The 16,818-nt window shown below is 39.4% G+C and overlaps 1 protein-coding gene across 5 annotated transcripts in view; it reads left to right on the top strand.

Moving 5' to 3' along the window:
• LIMA1 (LIM domain and actin binding 1) overlaps positions 1 to 16,818 on the top strand; it is an 83,528-nt gene that overhangs the window by 45,827 nt on the left and 20,883 nt on the right. For 2 of the 5 annotated variants that reach the window (XM_077753363.1, XM_077753361.1), the window contains exons 4-5: positions 3,066 to 3,530; positions 15,421 to 15,505. In XM_077753363.1, coding sequence (XP_077609489.1) covers positions 3,066 to 3,530; positions 15,421 to 15,505 — 550 coding nt within the window. Of the gene's footprint in view, positions 1 to 2,888; positions 2,930 to 3,065; positions 3,531 to 15,417; positions 15,506 to 16,818 lie in introns of those variants that run through there. The other 3 variants (XM_077753362.1, XM_077753360.1, XM_077753364.1) reach the window with 2 other exon arrangements.

Below are 16,818 nucleotides of genomic sequence, written 5' to 3'. Positions count from 1 at the left end.
TGTGCCTAATTGGGATTCAGGCAGCCAGTTTAGATCCAAGGCAAATCCACCAGGATTCTCAGCCTTGCATGGTAGAGTGAACAGTGTGCTGAATGTCACTTTGAGAGAGGAGGTTGTGGTAGTGTAGCACCTAATGGGGTTCTTGATACCTTGCAGTCTCCATGACTTCCCACTGCCTATTCTAGGAAAGTACTTGGGACAAAGTTAAACAAATGACATCAACTAGAATTTCACCTTATTTTGTGCCCCACACCTTTACTCTGGAACAGTAGAGACTGTAGAGAGAAAGAACAATAAGAGACTGTAACCCAGGTTCAGGATTTGGGAGATGACTGGGTACTTACTGTGCTTGATCATCATGAGGTGTGGCTGGAGGAGTAGGGAGGGCCACCCACATAATATTAATTGTCACCACTAAATTGGGCGCCTATTTATGTCAAATACTGCACTACATGCTTTAATATAGTCACATCTGTTCTCCATAATAGCCCAGTATTGTGGGTTCCAGAAATTAAACTGGCCCAAGGTCACTTGACTGGGTGGGGCTGGATTGTAGAAAATACAGATAAAGAGAAGAAAATAGAAGTGGCCCGTAATCCCTTACCCAGTGATAGCCCAGGCCGTCGTGCTGTCCAAACTGCTTATAGCAATTGCTTTTGTTCAATACTTTCTTGCTGCTTTTCCTTCCCCAGAAGGGCTGTGACCACTGCTGCTTCCCCATTTTCACTCTCCTCACATCCTAAAGCATTGCCTGGGTACGCTGCCAAGAGTGATTTAAGGGTATGGGGCCTTTAATGCTGTCAGACCACGCAACCCTTTTTGGCCCCCCTTCAACATTTTTGAACACGTTTCCTTTAAGGACTCTTTTTAGGGGCATTTGGGTGGCTCAGTTGGTTGAGCATCCAACTCTTGATTTCAGCTCAGGCCATGATCCCAGGGTTGTGGGATCCAGCCCTATGTTGGGGCTCTGTGCTGAGTGTGGAGCCTGCTTGAGATTTTCTCTCTCTCTCTCTCTCTCTCTCACACACACACAAAACAAAAAACAAAAAAAACTTCTTTTAAATAAAAGAGCACATTTACTCCTAGCTACAATGTGCCCTAAGGGATGTCCTCCACCCATACACTTTTTGGGACACTGTCGGTTCTCCATCCCACAGATCCCTCCCTTCCTGGTCATCACCAGTAAAGTAGAAATGGTCATTTTCAAGCTGCTTACAGTTAACATCAAAAAGTTTTAATATTCTGTAGCAGATTTTTGTAATAGGAAGATGATGTATAGTTTTATTTTTTCATTTTTGTTAAATAACGAATACACATTTATTATGAAAAGAAAGAAAAAAAAATACAAATGCCCAGAATCCATGATCCAAAGGTAAACTTATCAACATCCCGATGTCTTTTCTCCCTCACTGCATTCCTATGTTTATATTTATAAATGCACATGTGCATTATAAAATGGGATTATGCCATCTTATAATTTGCTTTTTTTTCCCACTCAAAAGCATCTTAGGAGCATCTTCTCATGTCAGTAAATGCACTCTGATCACATGATTACTGAGAAAAGTAGTGTCCAGTTACCAAGGCAAAATGCCACTTAGATTCTCAGGGCTCTTATTAGGGCAAGGGCAGGGCAGGTGAAGTTGGAGACCCAGATGACTCATCCATTGTATGGCAGGAGGTAGCATGAGCAAAGCATGCTGCCAGAGTTAACGCAGCACCAGCGTCCAGAGCAGTTTTTCAATTCTTTCCCAACAAGAAAACTTTTTGTGCTTCTTGTATCTCTGATCCATTCATGCTTCCATCAGCGAATCATCTTGTCGGTAAAGATTTAAACACTGAAATCAGGCAGTTGCTCTTCTGTAAGTTGTTTTTTTTTTTTCTCTTCAATCTTGGTGCTACTTGATGAAGTAGCGCTCACAGTGTATTCAGAAGAATAATAGGGTGAGAGACTTAATTCCCAATATAGCTGCTAATCCTGTTTAATTCCCTGAAGTCTTTCAGTCCTAGGTGGTGTGTCCTTCCTTTGTAGAAAGAAGGGTGAGTCACAGACCACAGGAACGGAGAAGGAAAGGTATTGGAGTTCGTGGTTCGTTGGGAGGTGGGGCTGTTCTCTTTATTTATAGGACAGCTTTCAGAGTATGGGACATTGAATTTTACTTCATCAAGCAAGTTTCCTCAGTTCTTGAGGAACAGCAGTGGCAGTTTCCAGGTTGTTTGCAATCTGTCTTATGTATCAATTCATTCCGTTTCGACCCAGTGAAAGTGGAACTCTCTGAGATGTGTAAACGTGTGCCTTTCAATCAAGAAAGTGGGTGGTAGTGTTTTCACATGAAGCTTGGATATTTTTCTATCAAAGGATCTGTGAAGTAGTAAATTTTCTGATAACTGAGAACTTACACATGGACACATGTAGAGAAAAGGAGGGGGAAAAAGAGGATTAGGTTCTTAGGTAAAAATAGAATTTGATTGTTCATATGCACATAGATTTTGTCAGATATGATGAAATATAATTTATGCAAATACATGTAAAAGCCTGGTGAGTTCTTTCAGTTTCTTTCAATAGTTTCCATCCTTGATGATTATTGGTATTGGGTGGTTTCAGCTACACTGCCTCTTTGTTTTATTTAAAAGGAAAAAAAAAAGATTCACCACGTAATTTTGTGGTATGTAATGATGAGCTTGTATTAATGAATATTTGTGGTGTTTAAAGTACCTAGTATTTTGCTTTTTCTTTCTTGTTTTCCTTATTAATCTTTGGATAAAAATCCCTTGTCTCCAATGTAACTATCATCAGATCTGGGCTCTCCTTTCTTCTCATTTTGTCCTTATAAGGCTATCCTGTTTTATCACTTCCTGCTTCAGCTCCTGACTTTTTCTCTCTTCCCCTCTGCCTCTCCCGGGGTGGATGCCTTCTCCATGTGGCAGGACTGTAAGTGTTCCCAGCTGTCCGAAACGCCAGTGGACCGGGAGCAGCTTAGAGTTTTAACTTTCATTTTACAAAGAACAACATGTTTGAATGTTTCAACAGGCAAGTTATAACTGGCACTTACTTCTTGTTCTTCTAGAACACCGAAAATCTCCCCCAGCACTTTAGAAGGGGGATCCTGACTGTGTTAAAGAAGAAGTGGGAGAACCCAGCCCTGGGAACGGAGTCTCCCACAGACTCCCTGCAAAACGGCAGCGCCGAGGTCAGACACGGAGGCATCCGTCCTCCCGGTGAAGTGGCAAGAGGGTCTGCCTCTGGGGCCGAAGCCGATCAAGAAGAACAAGTCCACCCCAGACCTAGACTCGGATCGCCTTCTGAAGCCCTTAACCGATATCCGTATCCCCGCACCCAGGGCAGTGAGCATCTTAAAGACCACTCGAAAGAAAGTAAAAAAATGGAAAATTGTATAGGAGAATCCAGGCATGAAGTAGGAAAACCTGAAATCAGTGAAAACACAGAAGCCGCAAACAAAATAGAGAAATATAATGTTCCTCTGAACAGGCTTAAGATGATGTTTGAGAAAGGTGAACCAACTCAAACCAAGGTAAGGACTGGGCCGGTTTCAAACTTGAGAATGACAATCAAGTAATTAAAGCTATTTTTCTAAACTAGACAATTTGAGTAGTGGCCAGCATGCCTTTCGATTCAATGTTAAGTGAATTAATTAAAAGTCTTGAATTATGTAGAGATGCTAAGATTTGCGGATCTCTGACCCAGTTTCACATGAAATCAGGCGCACACTGGGATTGAGGATATCTAGAAATGAAGAGAGTTTGAGGCTAATTGGGGTTTTGTGTTTTTTGTACGCTTGCCCTTTTAATTTGTCTTCCTGTGCCTTTTGTCATTTGTAGCTTCGGGGGTGGAATTACCGCAGACTCTCTCCCCCCTTGGACACAGCTGCAGGCTGAGTGTTAAGGGCAGAGTTTAACGTGAAGACTAAGGCTTAGTTGTCTCTTTGCTAGCGGACTCCTTCTCCAGAACTTCCTCATCTGTGCCTTCCAACAAATGTTTCCTATCAGCTAAAATCCTCTCCCCGGAAAAATCAATGAGGGTAGCCAGACTAGCTGTAGCCTTCAGGAGTTTTGACTTGCAAATGCACAGGGTTGCATTTTCCTAGGACTGCTAATGAAATTTGATCCTTCGTGTGGATTGCAGACCGGGTACCCAGAGGGAATTACTTAACTAGAAAATGAGTTACATATGCTGGTGACTTATAACACAATCCAGGGGCAGCAGGGCTGGTAAAATTTTCCAGTTTTCTCATACTTTCCTGCATATCTGGCTTTGTACATGGAGACGGTTTGTTACAACAGTCATTATAATGAAATAAACAGATTTGACAGGAAGCAAAGCCATCATTTTCTCTAGATTCCATCTAGATGGGAAAGCTGAAAATTTTTAAGCTAAATATTTGGCCCAAATCCCTACATGTGTGAAGTAATGGTATCAGGCCTTCTTTCTGAGACAAAAATTCGAGAACCTGTCCAATTAATCTTCAGTTATGTTTGATGTGACTTAGTTTATCTCTTCCCATAACTTGCAGTGCCTGTAGCTTTCCTGACTAGAACAGTTCTTGGGTGTTTAAGGGATAATCTATTTTGAGGACGTAGTAAGAATTTTTACAAGTTTGCAAACCTAGAACCCTTTCCTGTGCATGAGTTTTAGCTCTATTTTAACACTGGAACCAGTTGGCAAGAGATGTAACCGCAAAGCAGTTTTATGACTTTTCTTAAACTCTCATCCCTCTCAATTTTTAGTACTCTAGGGCCTGCCAACTCCCTCTTTCTTCTTTATGGTCTTAATTAAAAAAAAATTTTTTTTTTCAATTTAAATGGGAAGAAGAATGTTAAGTGGAAGGGAAAAAATGTCAGAAATCCTAAACAGAGAGGAAGGGGTTTTGTTGTGACTCAAAGCACCATTGTAAGTCTCCTCCTCAGAGACCCTGTTAGGGGCAGGATGGCTGATGTCATACCGGCACACACAATGTGGATTCAGTGCAAAAGCCTGGTGCATGTCGAAACCGGCCTAAGGTAGGAAATGACTGGGATTGCAGCAAACAAAAATGCTGATTATGTGGAAGGAGCTGGTGAGAGACTTTTTTTCTCATACATGTCTGGCGAGAGATGGGTCAGAACAAGCCTATCACTTTGTGGCTGGTCAGAAGCGGAGAAAGACTCCTCGTATAAAGAAAAATCCTTCTAGATCTCTAAGAGCACTGGGCAGCCTGACTGTTAATGGTATAGGAAGATGGGGCGGGGAGTGTCTAAGGTTGACCTGGACTTTTTTAGGTGCGTTTTAAAACTTCCTGATTAAATAGTCATTTGTCACTTAATGGACCACTTAGTAAAACTGAGTTGGCTTTGGCTTTATAGCAGTTTCTAAATAAGCACCATTCTGTTTTGTTTACTTTAAAAAGTTTTGTCTAATATTAAAAAAAAACTGCTCAGGTTTTGTCTACTTTAGCTTGAGGCTAACTAATTAGTTTGAAACTAGGTTATGGTTATTGTTAACAATTTCAGCTTTAACATGGATAAGGCTTTAATCAGGAAGTTACATAATTGGATCTTTGGAAGGAAGCTCTCACAAATATGGTAGGGACACTAGAAATCTTTTTAAGAGCAAGAGTCTACAAGAAAGAATGTATACTTCAGAACTAACAAATGAGTGCCTCACTGAGACAAATGAATCTAGTAGGTACAAATTGTGTGAGTCTTTGGTTCCATAATTAAATTTTAGAGAACTGAACTGAATCTCAACTAACTAGCTGGGCAGGGGCAGGGAGCACATAGATAATGGAAATACATGGTCTATCTAGTGTGTGGTCCTAAATCTTTTTATCAGTTATTTACAAGAGACAACGTTAATTGGCTTGACTTCTACTTTTCTTAGTTCCTCTTGTTCCCTTCTGCCTGAGATGGTTTCTGTTCTTGTCCACTTTTCTTCCTCATCTCTCTGCCTTCCTGGTTTTTTCTGTCTCCTTGTGACATCTCTTCTCTTCCCATGACTCTAAGAGGTGAACCCCCAAAGTAGATCCTGATCCTCAGTTCTTAACCCAAGCTTCAGCCTCATATTTCTGGTTTCCTGCCAGATCAGACATCTTTCTTTGAATATCCCTTAGGCACTCACATTCAAGAAGGCTAAAAAAGAACCCATTGTCTTTCTAACCAACACCCTGCTTTCCCCAGGTGGCCCTTAATGCATCACCATGCACCAGATCTCTTTGTCTGTGAAACGTGGGATCAGTTCTTCCTTCTACGTGTTTCCTCTTCTCAGTCACTCATCTACTAACCCATCTAAATAAGCCTACCCTCTACATGTTTCTCAAGTATGTGCCATTCTGTCTGGTCCCATAGTATTGCTACCACCTCCCCCATCAGCTTCTCTTTTCTTTACTCCCATCCATCCTCTACACAGTTGCTACTTATTTTTCTAAATAGAGTTGTAAATTAGTTTACTCCCTTCATTTTGATGTCTCAAAATTAATCCTTATTTAATATATGGGTCCTCCACAGTGTGAGCTCAACTACCTTTTAGTCTCCTAGCCAATCTTCTACTTAAACTCTGTATTACTCCTTGCTCTATAAATTATTCATGACTATCACCCCATTACTGCCTTCTGCAGTCTTACTCCTCAAGGGTCTATCAAGGCTCTGAGGCCTTACCCCCATTTCAGATAGATTAACCCTTCTCACTTTCCTATAGAATTTTCTTTTTACTTCTGTTTGGGCACTTATATCATGCTTCCCTTAATAGTCATGTATAAATTCGTATACTCCCAAAGTCTATAATTTCTTTCAAAGTAATGATGTTTTTCTTCCCCAGTGGTTAGCACAGTGACTTAGCTCTTAGTGTTTATTTAGTTAAAGGAAGAAACAAAGCTTAGAATTCAAAAAGATTATAAGTATTAAGAATTGATTAAAGGCTTTTCCTCTCTTACTTTCTACCTTTGGTGAATAGATACATTATCCAGGTCAGATGGTTTAGTTGAACGTGATGGTTCTAATTCCTATGAGCAAATGAGCAATGTGGATGGATTAATATAATTTACCATCATTACTAGGTAAAAGAAACTCCCCAGCAACATACACTGAAGTGGTTTAGCATTCCTATCATATATATGTTGATCTGGATTTTCAGTAGCTGAGGTAACTATTCTGGACATCCTTTTATGAAAAAGATAGCTGGTTAACTACTCCTACCCAACATTCAGTTAGCATCATGTTGACATTTGAATCCATAACCTTTAGAAGCCAGGGTGTGGTTATTCAAAAAAATTAAGCACCTCTTCTTTCATGCCCAAGAATGACCAACCACTGTAATGAGCATGTGACAGGCTCATCAAGTCTTACTTCTTTCTGTTTGGTTCTTAACATATTTGGTTCACACAAATCCTTGGCTAGGAGAATAAAGACCAAATACTTGGATGATATATTTCTACCTTCATAACCTATTGCACATTATTGTCTTTTGTTTGGGTCGATTGAACCAGTTAGGTGTAATGCAAGAAAATAAAGCTAGACTATGGATATCTGTTGATTGTTTTTACAAAGATGCAGACTACTGCTTCTTTCATGTAGTGTTTCCATTTTCTACGAGAGGAGTTAGATAAAGGAAGAGAGGGAGAAGAGGAGAAAGTACCTTCTCACCAAACATCACTGTTTCCTAAAATACATAAACTCACTCATTTGCTCATTCTTTAAGACTAACCAAGGATGGGAAATAGTAATGAGAAAATAATAATAAGTTTATCCATAAGTGAAAAGAATTAAACCTATGTAGAAAATTTTTTTTCTTTCTCCTTTTATCCCTGTGTATTCATGGTATATTTTAATGCTTCCAGTTAGTTGTATTTTAATTGTGTTAACTTACCTTATATGGCAAAGGTGAAACAGTACATTCAGCTAAAATAGAAGGATCTAAAATAAAAATGGAAGTTTCCCTTGTCCCAGCCAGCCCCCTTTTCATTGTTTACTAATTCTCTCCCTTTCTACTCCTAAGCCCTTAAACAGAATTTCTGTTCCTCTTGTCACCAGGATGACTGTATGAATGGCTACTACCAAAACACCAACAAAAGCTGCACTTGCTAATATGAGAGTAAAATCATCCTTCTTCGAACAGTCCAGTATTTTTGTTGTTTTTCTTCTTGTAATTTCCTGAAAGTGACATTTGGTATTTTGTTCAGCTTTATGTAACTCTGGTATATAACAGTATATAAATGTTGGTGTAATGGAGCAAGCCCTTGAGCAAATAAGGTCACCAAACTAAAGTTCATTAGATGTTTTATCCATAGCCAACCAGTCTATAAACTACCTCAAAGAAACAATTTATGTTTGCCCTCTTGAAGAATGGGTAGGTGTACATAGGGAATCTCTACATTGTTATAAAATTATCCATGACATTTTATTTTCTCCTTTCTTGGTTAACAACTCCATGTGTTCTTTTATCCACTTAATGTTATCTTAGTAACATTTTTCTTCTGCTTTCTTAATGTCTTTTTTTAAATGTTTATTTATTTTTGAGAGATAGAGTTGAGTGGGGGAGGGGCAGAGAGAGAAGGAGACACAGAATCTGAAGCAGGCTCCATGCTCTGAGCTTGACAGCTTGACAGCTCTGACGCACAGAGCCTGATGTGGGGCTTGAACCCATGAACCGTGAGATCACGACCTGAGCCAAAGTCGAGTACTTAACCAACTGAGCCACCCAGGAGCCTCTTCTGCTTTCTTAATGTCTTAAGTAAGTCACTTGAAATTATATTCCAAGAAGAAAAAAATTCCAAGAATGTTCATAATTGGTATTAATTGCATATTTTTAAGTCATAATTTTAGGATAGACTTAGGGAGGAAAGAGACTTGAATAACTGTCAACATACTGTTGGGTCTAATGTAGGGGAGTATATCCTTAATTTGCTTATCAGCAAATCATAAATCTTAAATTGACCTGACATTAAACCTCCAATAGATACATTGCTAGAGCTTTCAATATGGACCTGGTAACTGGTTTTCTTAAATAAATACAAGAATTATCTTTGGTTTTCCATCAGTGCCATCTTTCCCATATTAAAAGTAACTTCTTGCCAATTTCTTATGGTCACTTATGATTTATAGCTTCTTTTATAGTTTCAAAATGTAAGTACACTGTAAATACAAGTAAGTGTTATTTTAACTGACCTCTCTTTATAGTGGATCATTTCTCATAAAAACCTCACACCAGTGTAAATTAAGTTTTATTTACCCTTAATTAGTAACTTACTAATTCTTTCCTCTTTTGTGGTAAGGTAATAATGCATCCATGTGTAAAGATGCCAGTCAAGGAATTCTGATATGCTTCACTATGGCTGCCGTTGATGTACCAACTAGAGATCAGTCATCTCTTTTCTGTTTCCTTTCAGGCCAACTACTTACTGGTTTCTAGCTGGTTTCATTATAATAAAACATGTCGACAAGTTAAAACAAAAGCATATTGAAAAGTAGTGTCAGAGGAATGGAACATTCTGTATGTGAGGTTGGCTCCATTAGAATTTGGAGTAGCCAGAAAGACTCATTCACCTCCTCAAATATGATATCATACATTTCTGATATCAGACTCCTGGATTAGACAATATAGGTGTGTATACCCGGATGAATATATTAGTCATTTCCTCAAACCTTCTAACTCACTGATGATATATAGTGAATGAAAAGTCCCTATCAAAATCTTTGACATAGGGATGCCTGGCTGCCTCAGAGGAGCATGCTACTCTTCAGTCTCGGGGTTATGAATTCGAACCCCACATTGGATGTCAAAATTACTTAAATAATAAAACTTAAAAAAAAACAAAATCTTTTAAAAAATCTTTGACATAAATCCTAGAATGGTAAGAGACTGTAAACTTACTTAATCCAGCTCACTGCCTTCAGTTAGGATATTAAAATCCCTAATTTACAGATGGAAACAGCTGAGGTCAGAGACACTTACTGACATACCCAGTGTTATTTGGCTACTTAATATCAGAGCAAGCACTGAAATTGTTTCCTAACATCTCTACCATGTAACAGTATCTTCATTAATATTGTAGTAACTATTAGATAAAAACAACTGGTCATGGCCTTACTTATGTGAAATCTAAGGAAACCAGGAAAAAATTTAAATATATGAACAATTGTATTCTCAGAGACTTTAGCTATCTTCCCTCTTCCCATGCTTTATAGTCTCATAACTGAATTAAAACATTTTTAAGTTTTTTTATTTTGAGAGAGAGAGCTTAAGCAGGGGAGGGACAGAGAGAGAGGAAGAGAGAGAATCCCAAGCAGGCTCTACACTGTCAGCACATGCCCCAGTGTGGGGCTTGAACTCACGAACCCATGAGATCACGACCTGAGCCGAAACCAATAGTCGGACATTTAACTGACTGAGCCACTCAGGCACCCCTTGTAAGTAAAGTAAAAGCCTCAGGACAATGAAGAGAGGAATAAGCAGGAATGCAAGAGATTTCAGGGCTCTTGGGTGGCTCAGTTGGTTGAGCATTAGACTTTTCTATGTATCTTCCTAGTTCATGTGATTATCTTTTTATAGCAATATAGTATTTCATTATGGTTAGATATTTTTCTAGCCTAATAAAAAACTCTAAGCATTGTGGCAGAAATATTTTGTTTTTAGTTATTTTGGGGGGGGACTATATTACTAAAGTCCTATTCTCATGACCAAAAGTATATAATTCATTAAACATTCTTTGTACATATTCTCAGCTGTTCTCAAAGATTATACTACTTTTTAATACTATTAGCACAGACTGAGGACATATTTAAATCTCTAGCACCTTGTCATCATTTGATTTTATCATTTTTATCTATTTCTATTAATAAATATGAAGTATTACCTCTCCTTCCTTTTTTTCTCCCCCTAATTGTAAAAATATACACATAGTTGGGGTGCCTGGGTGGCTCATTTGGTTAAGCATCTAACTTCGGCTTAGGTCATGATCTCATGGTTCATGAGTTCAAGCCCCACATCAGGCTCTGTGCTGACAGTTCAGAGCCTTGAGCCTGCTTTGGATTCTGTGTCTCCCTCTCTCTCTGATCCTCCCCCACTCATGCTCTCTCACTCTCACCTCAAAAATAAAAATAAACATAAAAAATTTTTTAAAAATATGAAGAATATACAAAAAGATTTTGTAGAACGCTTAGAAATACATAAAATATAGAGAAATCCCACAACCTGGATGTAATTGCTCCTTTTATATATAATGTTTTGTTCAAAGATCATTATTTTTTTCTGTTTTATTCTACCTGAAGAAAGGGATGTTTGTCTCTCAGTACTTTGAGAAATTAAGGCTAGGTTTTATCTATATCCTATGCATAGTTCAGCGAAGTCCCATTTTCCCTAAAGGCCATCCTTCCTCTACCCTTGACTTTCAGGGGTGAGAGCCTGAAGGAAGGTCAAAGTTGAAAGGTGGAAGGTAGTGGTTGAGAGAGGTAGAAGGTAAATTATAAAGTGTTGAGAATCAACTTTTAAACAGAATTTTTCCTAAAAATTATGGGGATAGGAAATCCTGCGTTTTATTTGATATTTGGGACCTGACTTACTATATTTCTTTAAGAAAAATTTCCAGAGAAATTCTGCAGACTTCTAGCTAAAAGCCCTCAGCTCTTGTTCTCCTATGGGTAAGGGTTGATGCATTTGGTTTATGGATTCTCAGAGACTATTTAAAGGGGCGTTCCCACTACTGAGAGTTACTGTAGTCAGCTGACAGGAAGGAGGACTTGGGAGGTGGGGGGGAGGCCAAGCCTTAGGAAATTCCAGAAAGTCTTAAACTGTCTTGTCTTTTCTCTCTTCTCTTAAAAGGCTCCCTCAGGCATCTAAGTAAACAGAGCTGAAATGTGATAAAAATGTGTTACAGAAGAGTATTTCAGTATCAGAATTCCTAGGGTTTTTTTTTCTTTTTGTGTTCTTCTACTTCCTTGAGAAATATTAGAGGAAACTCCTCCTTCTTCCTGTACCTCAGATTACCACTTGTAAAATGAGGATCATAAAATTCATCATAAATGCTTTTGAGTTTTTGTTATTCTTAATATTTGAAGGATTTGGAGGTGAAATGGCATCAAAAGAAATGCTCAGTGCTGTGCCTGGGATCTCGTTAAAAGCCTTCCCATCTCAGAGCTGTGGTTCTTCCTCAGAACCAGTATAACTTTGATTTCCAGAGACATTTCTCTTGATTTTTCTTTAAGACCAAATGGCTTTGCACATTCACTTTTTTAGTACTTGGAAGAAAAAATTCAGAGTACTGATACCCTCATGAACCTGCAGGCTTTAAGAAAGAAAAAGGCTCTTAACTTCATTTAACATGAAGTTTTAAATTAAAAGCTAGCAAAGATGGAAAATTTTTTTTAAAATTTTTTTTAATGTTTTATTTATTTCTGGGAGAGAGAGACAGCGTGAGCAGGGGAGGGTCAGAGAGAGAGGGAGTCACAGACTGAAACAGGCTCCAGGCTCTGAGCTGGCAGTCAGCACAGAGCCCGACGTGGGGCTCGAACCCACGAACCGCGAGATCATGACCTAAGCGAAAGTCGGACGCTTAACCGACTAAGCCACCCAGGCGCCCCAAAGATGGAAAATTTTATGCACCAAAGTAAGCCTCTGCCCTGGCAAGGCATTGTCCGGATTCTAAATGGGCTTGTTCCCAATAACGCCAGTGCAGGGACTCTGCAGGAGACAGAGAGGGATTTGGCCATGAGTAGAGACAGAAAACAGCCCTCTGCAGGTTACAGCACATGACACATACTCTTAGAATTGTACTTGAACTTTACCTTTTACAGAATGTAAATATTTGAAATATTGCTTCAGTATTAAAGATTCAGAACCCGTTCCCTTTTGTTTAAAAAAAAATGTATTTACAGGCTCTCTCCCTTTTTTTGAGCCCAGAAAATTCTAACTTTTATAGTATTCATCTCACAGTGAAACAGCATTTGGAATAAGTCTTTGGAATTTCCTTTGCTTTGATTGTCTGCAAATGAAAAATGTTTTGAAAATTTTAAAATGTGGAGGGGGACGGTGTCCTGCCAGACTTATCTTCTTGTTTGGCTGATGATGTTCCTTATCTGTTGTATCATATAAGTCACGTGCATGTGGTTGATGTTGGTGCAGCTGACCTGAGTATGATTTGGCAAGGTTAGAGTTGCTATATATTATTTTATTTCTTATCAGTTAATAATGTTAATAGCAAAGCTGACTGAAGATAAATGATATTAAGTGTATATTGAATTTACCAGAAAGTATTGTCATTGGTGTGGTTCAAACAAACTGGCCCGTGACTCTTTATTTCTGAAGTGGCATGTTTTCTCTCTCAGTGGGGGTGCGGGAGGATTGAAAAAGTAATAGTTCGCCATCTCAACCTTTACTGTTGACTTGATTAGCCCATTGGATGTAAAGGTTTAATAGCTACTTACTAATGTTGAATTCAGAAGAGTTCTAAGTGTTTTACTCTTAACTCCTGTCATACCGGATTTCAGATATCTTTCCTACTTCACGTTTTTTTTTTTTAATGTTTTATTTATTTCTGAGAAAGAGAGACAGTGTGAGCAGGAGAGGGTCAGAGAGAAGGAGATACAGAATCGGAAGCAGGCTCCAGGCTCTGAGCTAGCCGTCAGCACAGAGCCCCACACAGGGTCCTACCCATGAACCCTGTGATCATGACCTGAGACGAAGTTGGAGCCACCCAGGCGCCCCACCTACTTCAAGTTATCTGGAAATAAATTGAGAATTGAATGACTGGATCTGGCTGAAGGTTCTCATTACAAGCTGAATAAACACAACATACTCTCTGTGTACTATGTCTGGGATCATTCTGTGTGACACTAAATGGCCTGCCTCTCTCTCTCTCTCTCTCTCTCTCTTTTCATGTTTTATTTATTTCTTGGAGAAAGAGAGACAGCGTGAGCAGGGGAGAGTCAGAGCAAGAGGAGATACAGAATCTGAAACAGGCTCCAGGCTCTGAGCTGTCAGCACAGAGCCCGATGCAGGTCTGGAACCCACGAACGTGAGATCGTGACCTGAGCTGAAGTCTGACGCTTAACCAACTGAGCCACCCAGGCGCCCCTAAATGGCATTCTCTTGAGTTACTTTTCCAGGCTTAAAAATTATAATTTGTAACTTTAATTAGAGATCTACCCTAGATAAGAGAGATACAAATGTAGTAATTTATAGGAATCACAAAATAATGTATTTAAAAATCTATACCATCCATTTTTCCATTTAAAAAACAAATAAATAAAACATTTTAAAAATAAATAAATAAATAAATAAAAATAAAAAACAAAAACATCGTCTCTGCCAGGGATACTCAATAAGCATTGTAATGGAAGTGTGGCCAGGGACATTAGAAACAGAGGAAAGGCAACTTAGATTTAGGCAACAGAGAGAATGTTGCTCAGCCTCTGCTGAATCTTTTTTTTTTTTTAATTTTTTTTTTAACGTTTATTTATTTTTGAAACAGAGAGAGACAGAGCATGAGCTGGGGAGGGACAGAGAGAAAGGGAGACACAGAATCTGAAACGGCTCCAGGTTCTGAGCGGTCAGCACAGAGCCCGATGTGGGGCTCGAACCCACTGACCGTGACATCATGACCTGAGCCAAAGTCGGATGCTCAACCGACTGAGCCACTCAGGCGCCCCGCCTCTACTGAATCTTGAAGAAACAGACAACCAGAGGGATACAAGGGTATTGGGATATATAATATGGACCTCACAACAGTTTGCTTTTCCTGGAGGTAAAGGGTGAGGCAGGGAATTCTCAGAGAAGGTAGGTAGGGACCAGATGTAGAACTGGTCTTTTGTGACATACTAAGCACTTTAGATTCAATTTAAGGAATGATTAGGAATTTTTAAAGAATTTTGAACAAGGGAGTAATAGAGATTTGTATTGGGGGATAATTATTTTCTATGACTTGGGATAATGGCAACATCATACAGACTATATATTGGAAGGTATAGAAGAACCGATTAGAAATGTAATGCAGTAGTCCAGGGAAAAGATGATGATGTGAACCAAGGCAGCAATGGCAAGGATAAAGTGGGAGGGAGAGGGGGAAACAAACAGCAGATAACAGCCATTGATTGGGACCTGGCAGTTTGGGAGACATGTCAGCCTCATCTGGGACATGAGGATTCACCTCCATGACTGTTTAAATTACTGTTTTCTGGTTAAGCTGGCTGGGCAGTGATGATTACCAGAGAGAACTACCTATATATAGTTACTTATTTTTCCCTGGGCACCTGTGAATATGTACTGCTTCATATTTATAATGCTAAAAACACATTCTGTGGAATATAAAAATGAATATAAAATCTAATCTCTTGTGGATTTTATTAATAAAGGAGATTTGCAGGCCTCTTTTTGGAACATTCATCAATATTTCCCATCTCCTATGTAAAGCTTATTGCTGGGTTTCGTTTTCCAAGCAGATTCTTCGGACCCAGAGCCGTAGTGCAGGTGGAAGGCGGATCTCTGAAAACAGCTATTCTTTGGATGATTTGGAAATAGGCCCAGGTAAGCAGAGTTCCATGTATGCAAGTTGCCTGGGAAATACTCAATAGTATCCCTTTTGGTCTCCTGCTCAAAACTTTTAGAGGAAGAATGGCACAAATTAAAAGGAAGTCTATTGGGGCACCTGAGTGGCTCAGTTGGTTGAGTGTCTGACTTCAGCTCAGGTCATGATCTCATGTTCCGTGACTTCGAGCCCCCCGTCAGGGCCCTGTGCTGACAGCTAAGAGCAAGGATCCTGCTTCAGATCCTGTGTCTCCCTCTCCCTGTGTTCCTGCCCCCCTCATGTTCTGTCTCTCTCTCTCTCTCTCAAAATTAAAGACATTTTAAAAAAATCATTTTTTTAAAGGAAGTCTATTTGTGAAAGCCAAAGGGTACCCTTGTGGGATTACAAGGCAAATACTGCCAACAGTTTTGGCTTCATGGTCATCTGGGGCTTGAAGGCTGATATGGATGGGTAGTATGTTCTGTCAAGATTGGTTATCCCGAGGCACCTGGGTGACTCAGTCAGTTGAGCGTCTGACTCTTGATTTTGGCTTAAGTCGTGCTCCCAGGGTTGTGGGATCGGCCCGTGTCCAGCTCTATGCTGTGTGTGGAGCCTGCATAAGATTCATTTTCTCTCTCCCTTTGCCCTTCTCTCCCAATTTCAGGCCCTCTCTCTAAAATAAAAAAATGAGAAAGGTTGGTTATCTTATATTGCCGGTGGTAACAGAACACCTTGAGAGCATAATTACTATGTTTTGAAGGGGGCATTTACAGGCACTTCACAAAAGAGAAAATTAACAGGCAAATCATCAGCCTCCTGATAAAGAAATGCAAATTAAAATGGCATTGAGATCTAACTTTTCCCAAAGTTAAATAAGCCAAAATGTTTAAATATATAATACTCAATTATGGTAAGGGTTCTGCTCTTAATGTTGGGAAAGTGAGTAAATATTACCTGGTAAGTGACAGTTTTATTCCTGATTTCCTTTGTACCTATTTTTTTTTTTTTAAGTAGGTTCCATGCCCAATTTGAGGCTTGAACTCATGACCCTGAGATCAAGAATCACATGGTTTACCTGTTAAGCCAGCCAGGTGGTCCCCTCTTCTTTTTTCTTTCTGTCTCTCTCTCTCTCTTTTTTTTTTTTTTTTTTTTTTTTAGAGGGAGAGCACAAGCAGGGGAGAGGGGCAGAGGAGGAGAGAGAGAGAATCTTAAGCAGACTCCATGCTCAGCACAGAGCCCATTGTGAGCGTATCCCACAATCCTGGGATCATGACTGAGCCAAAACCAAGAGTCATATGCTTAACCAACTGAGCCACTCAGGTGCCCTTCTTTG

This window comes from Crocuta crocuta, unplaced genomic scaffold, assembly GCF_008692635.1.
Source record: "Crocuta crocuta isolate KB4526 unplaced genomic scaffold, BGI_CrCroc_1.0 scaffold30, whole genome shotgun sequence".
NCBI lineage: Eukaryota > Metazoa > Chordata > Mammalia > Carnivora > Hyaenidae > Crocuta > Crocuta crocuta.
This window is presented reverse-complemented; position numbering and strand designations above follow the sequence as displayed.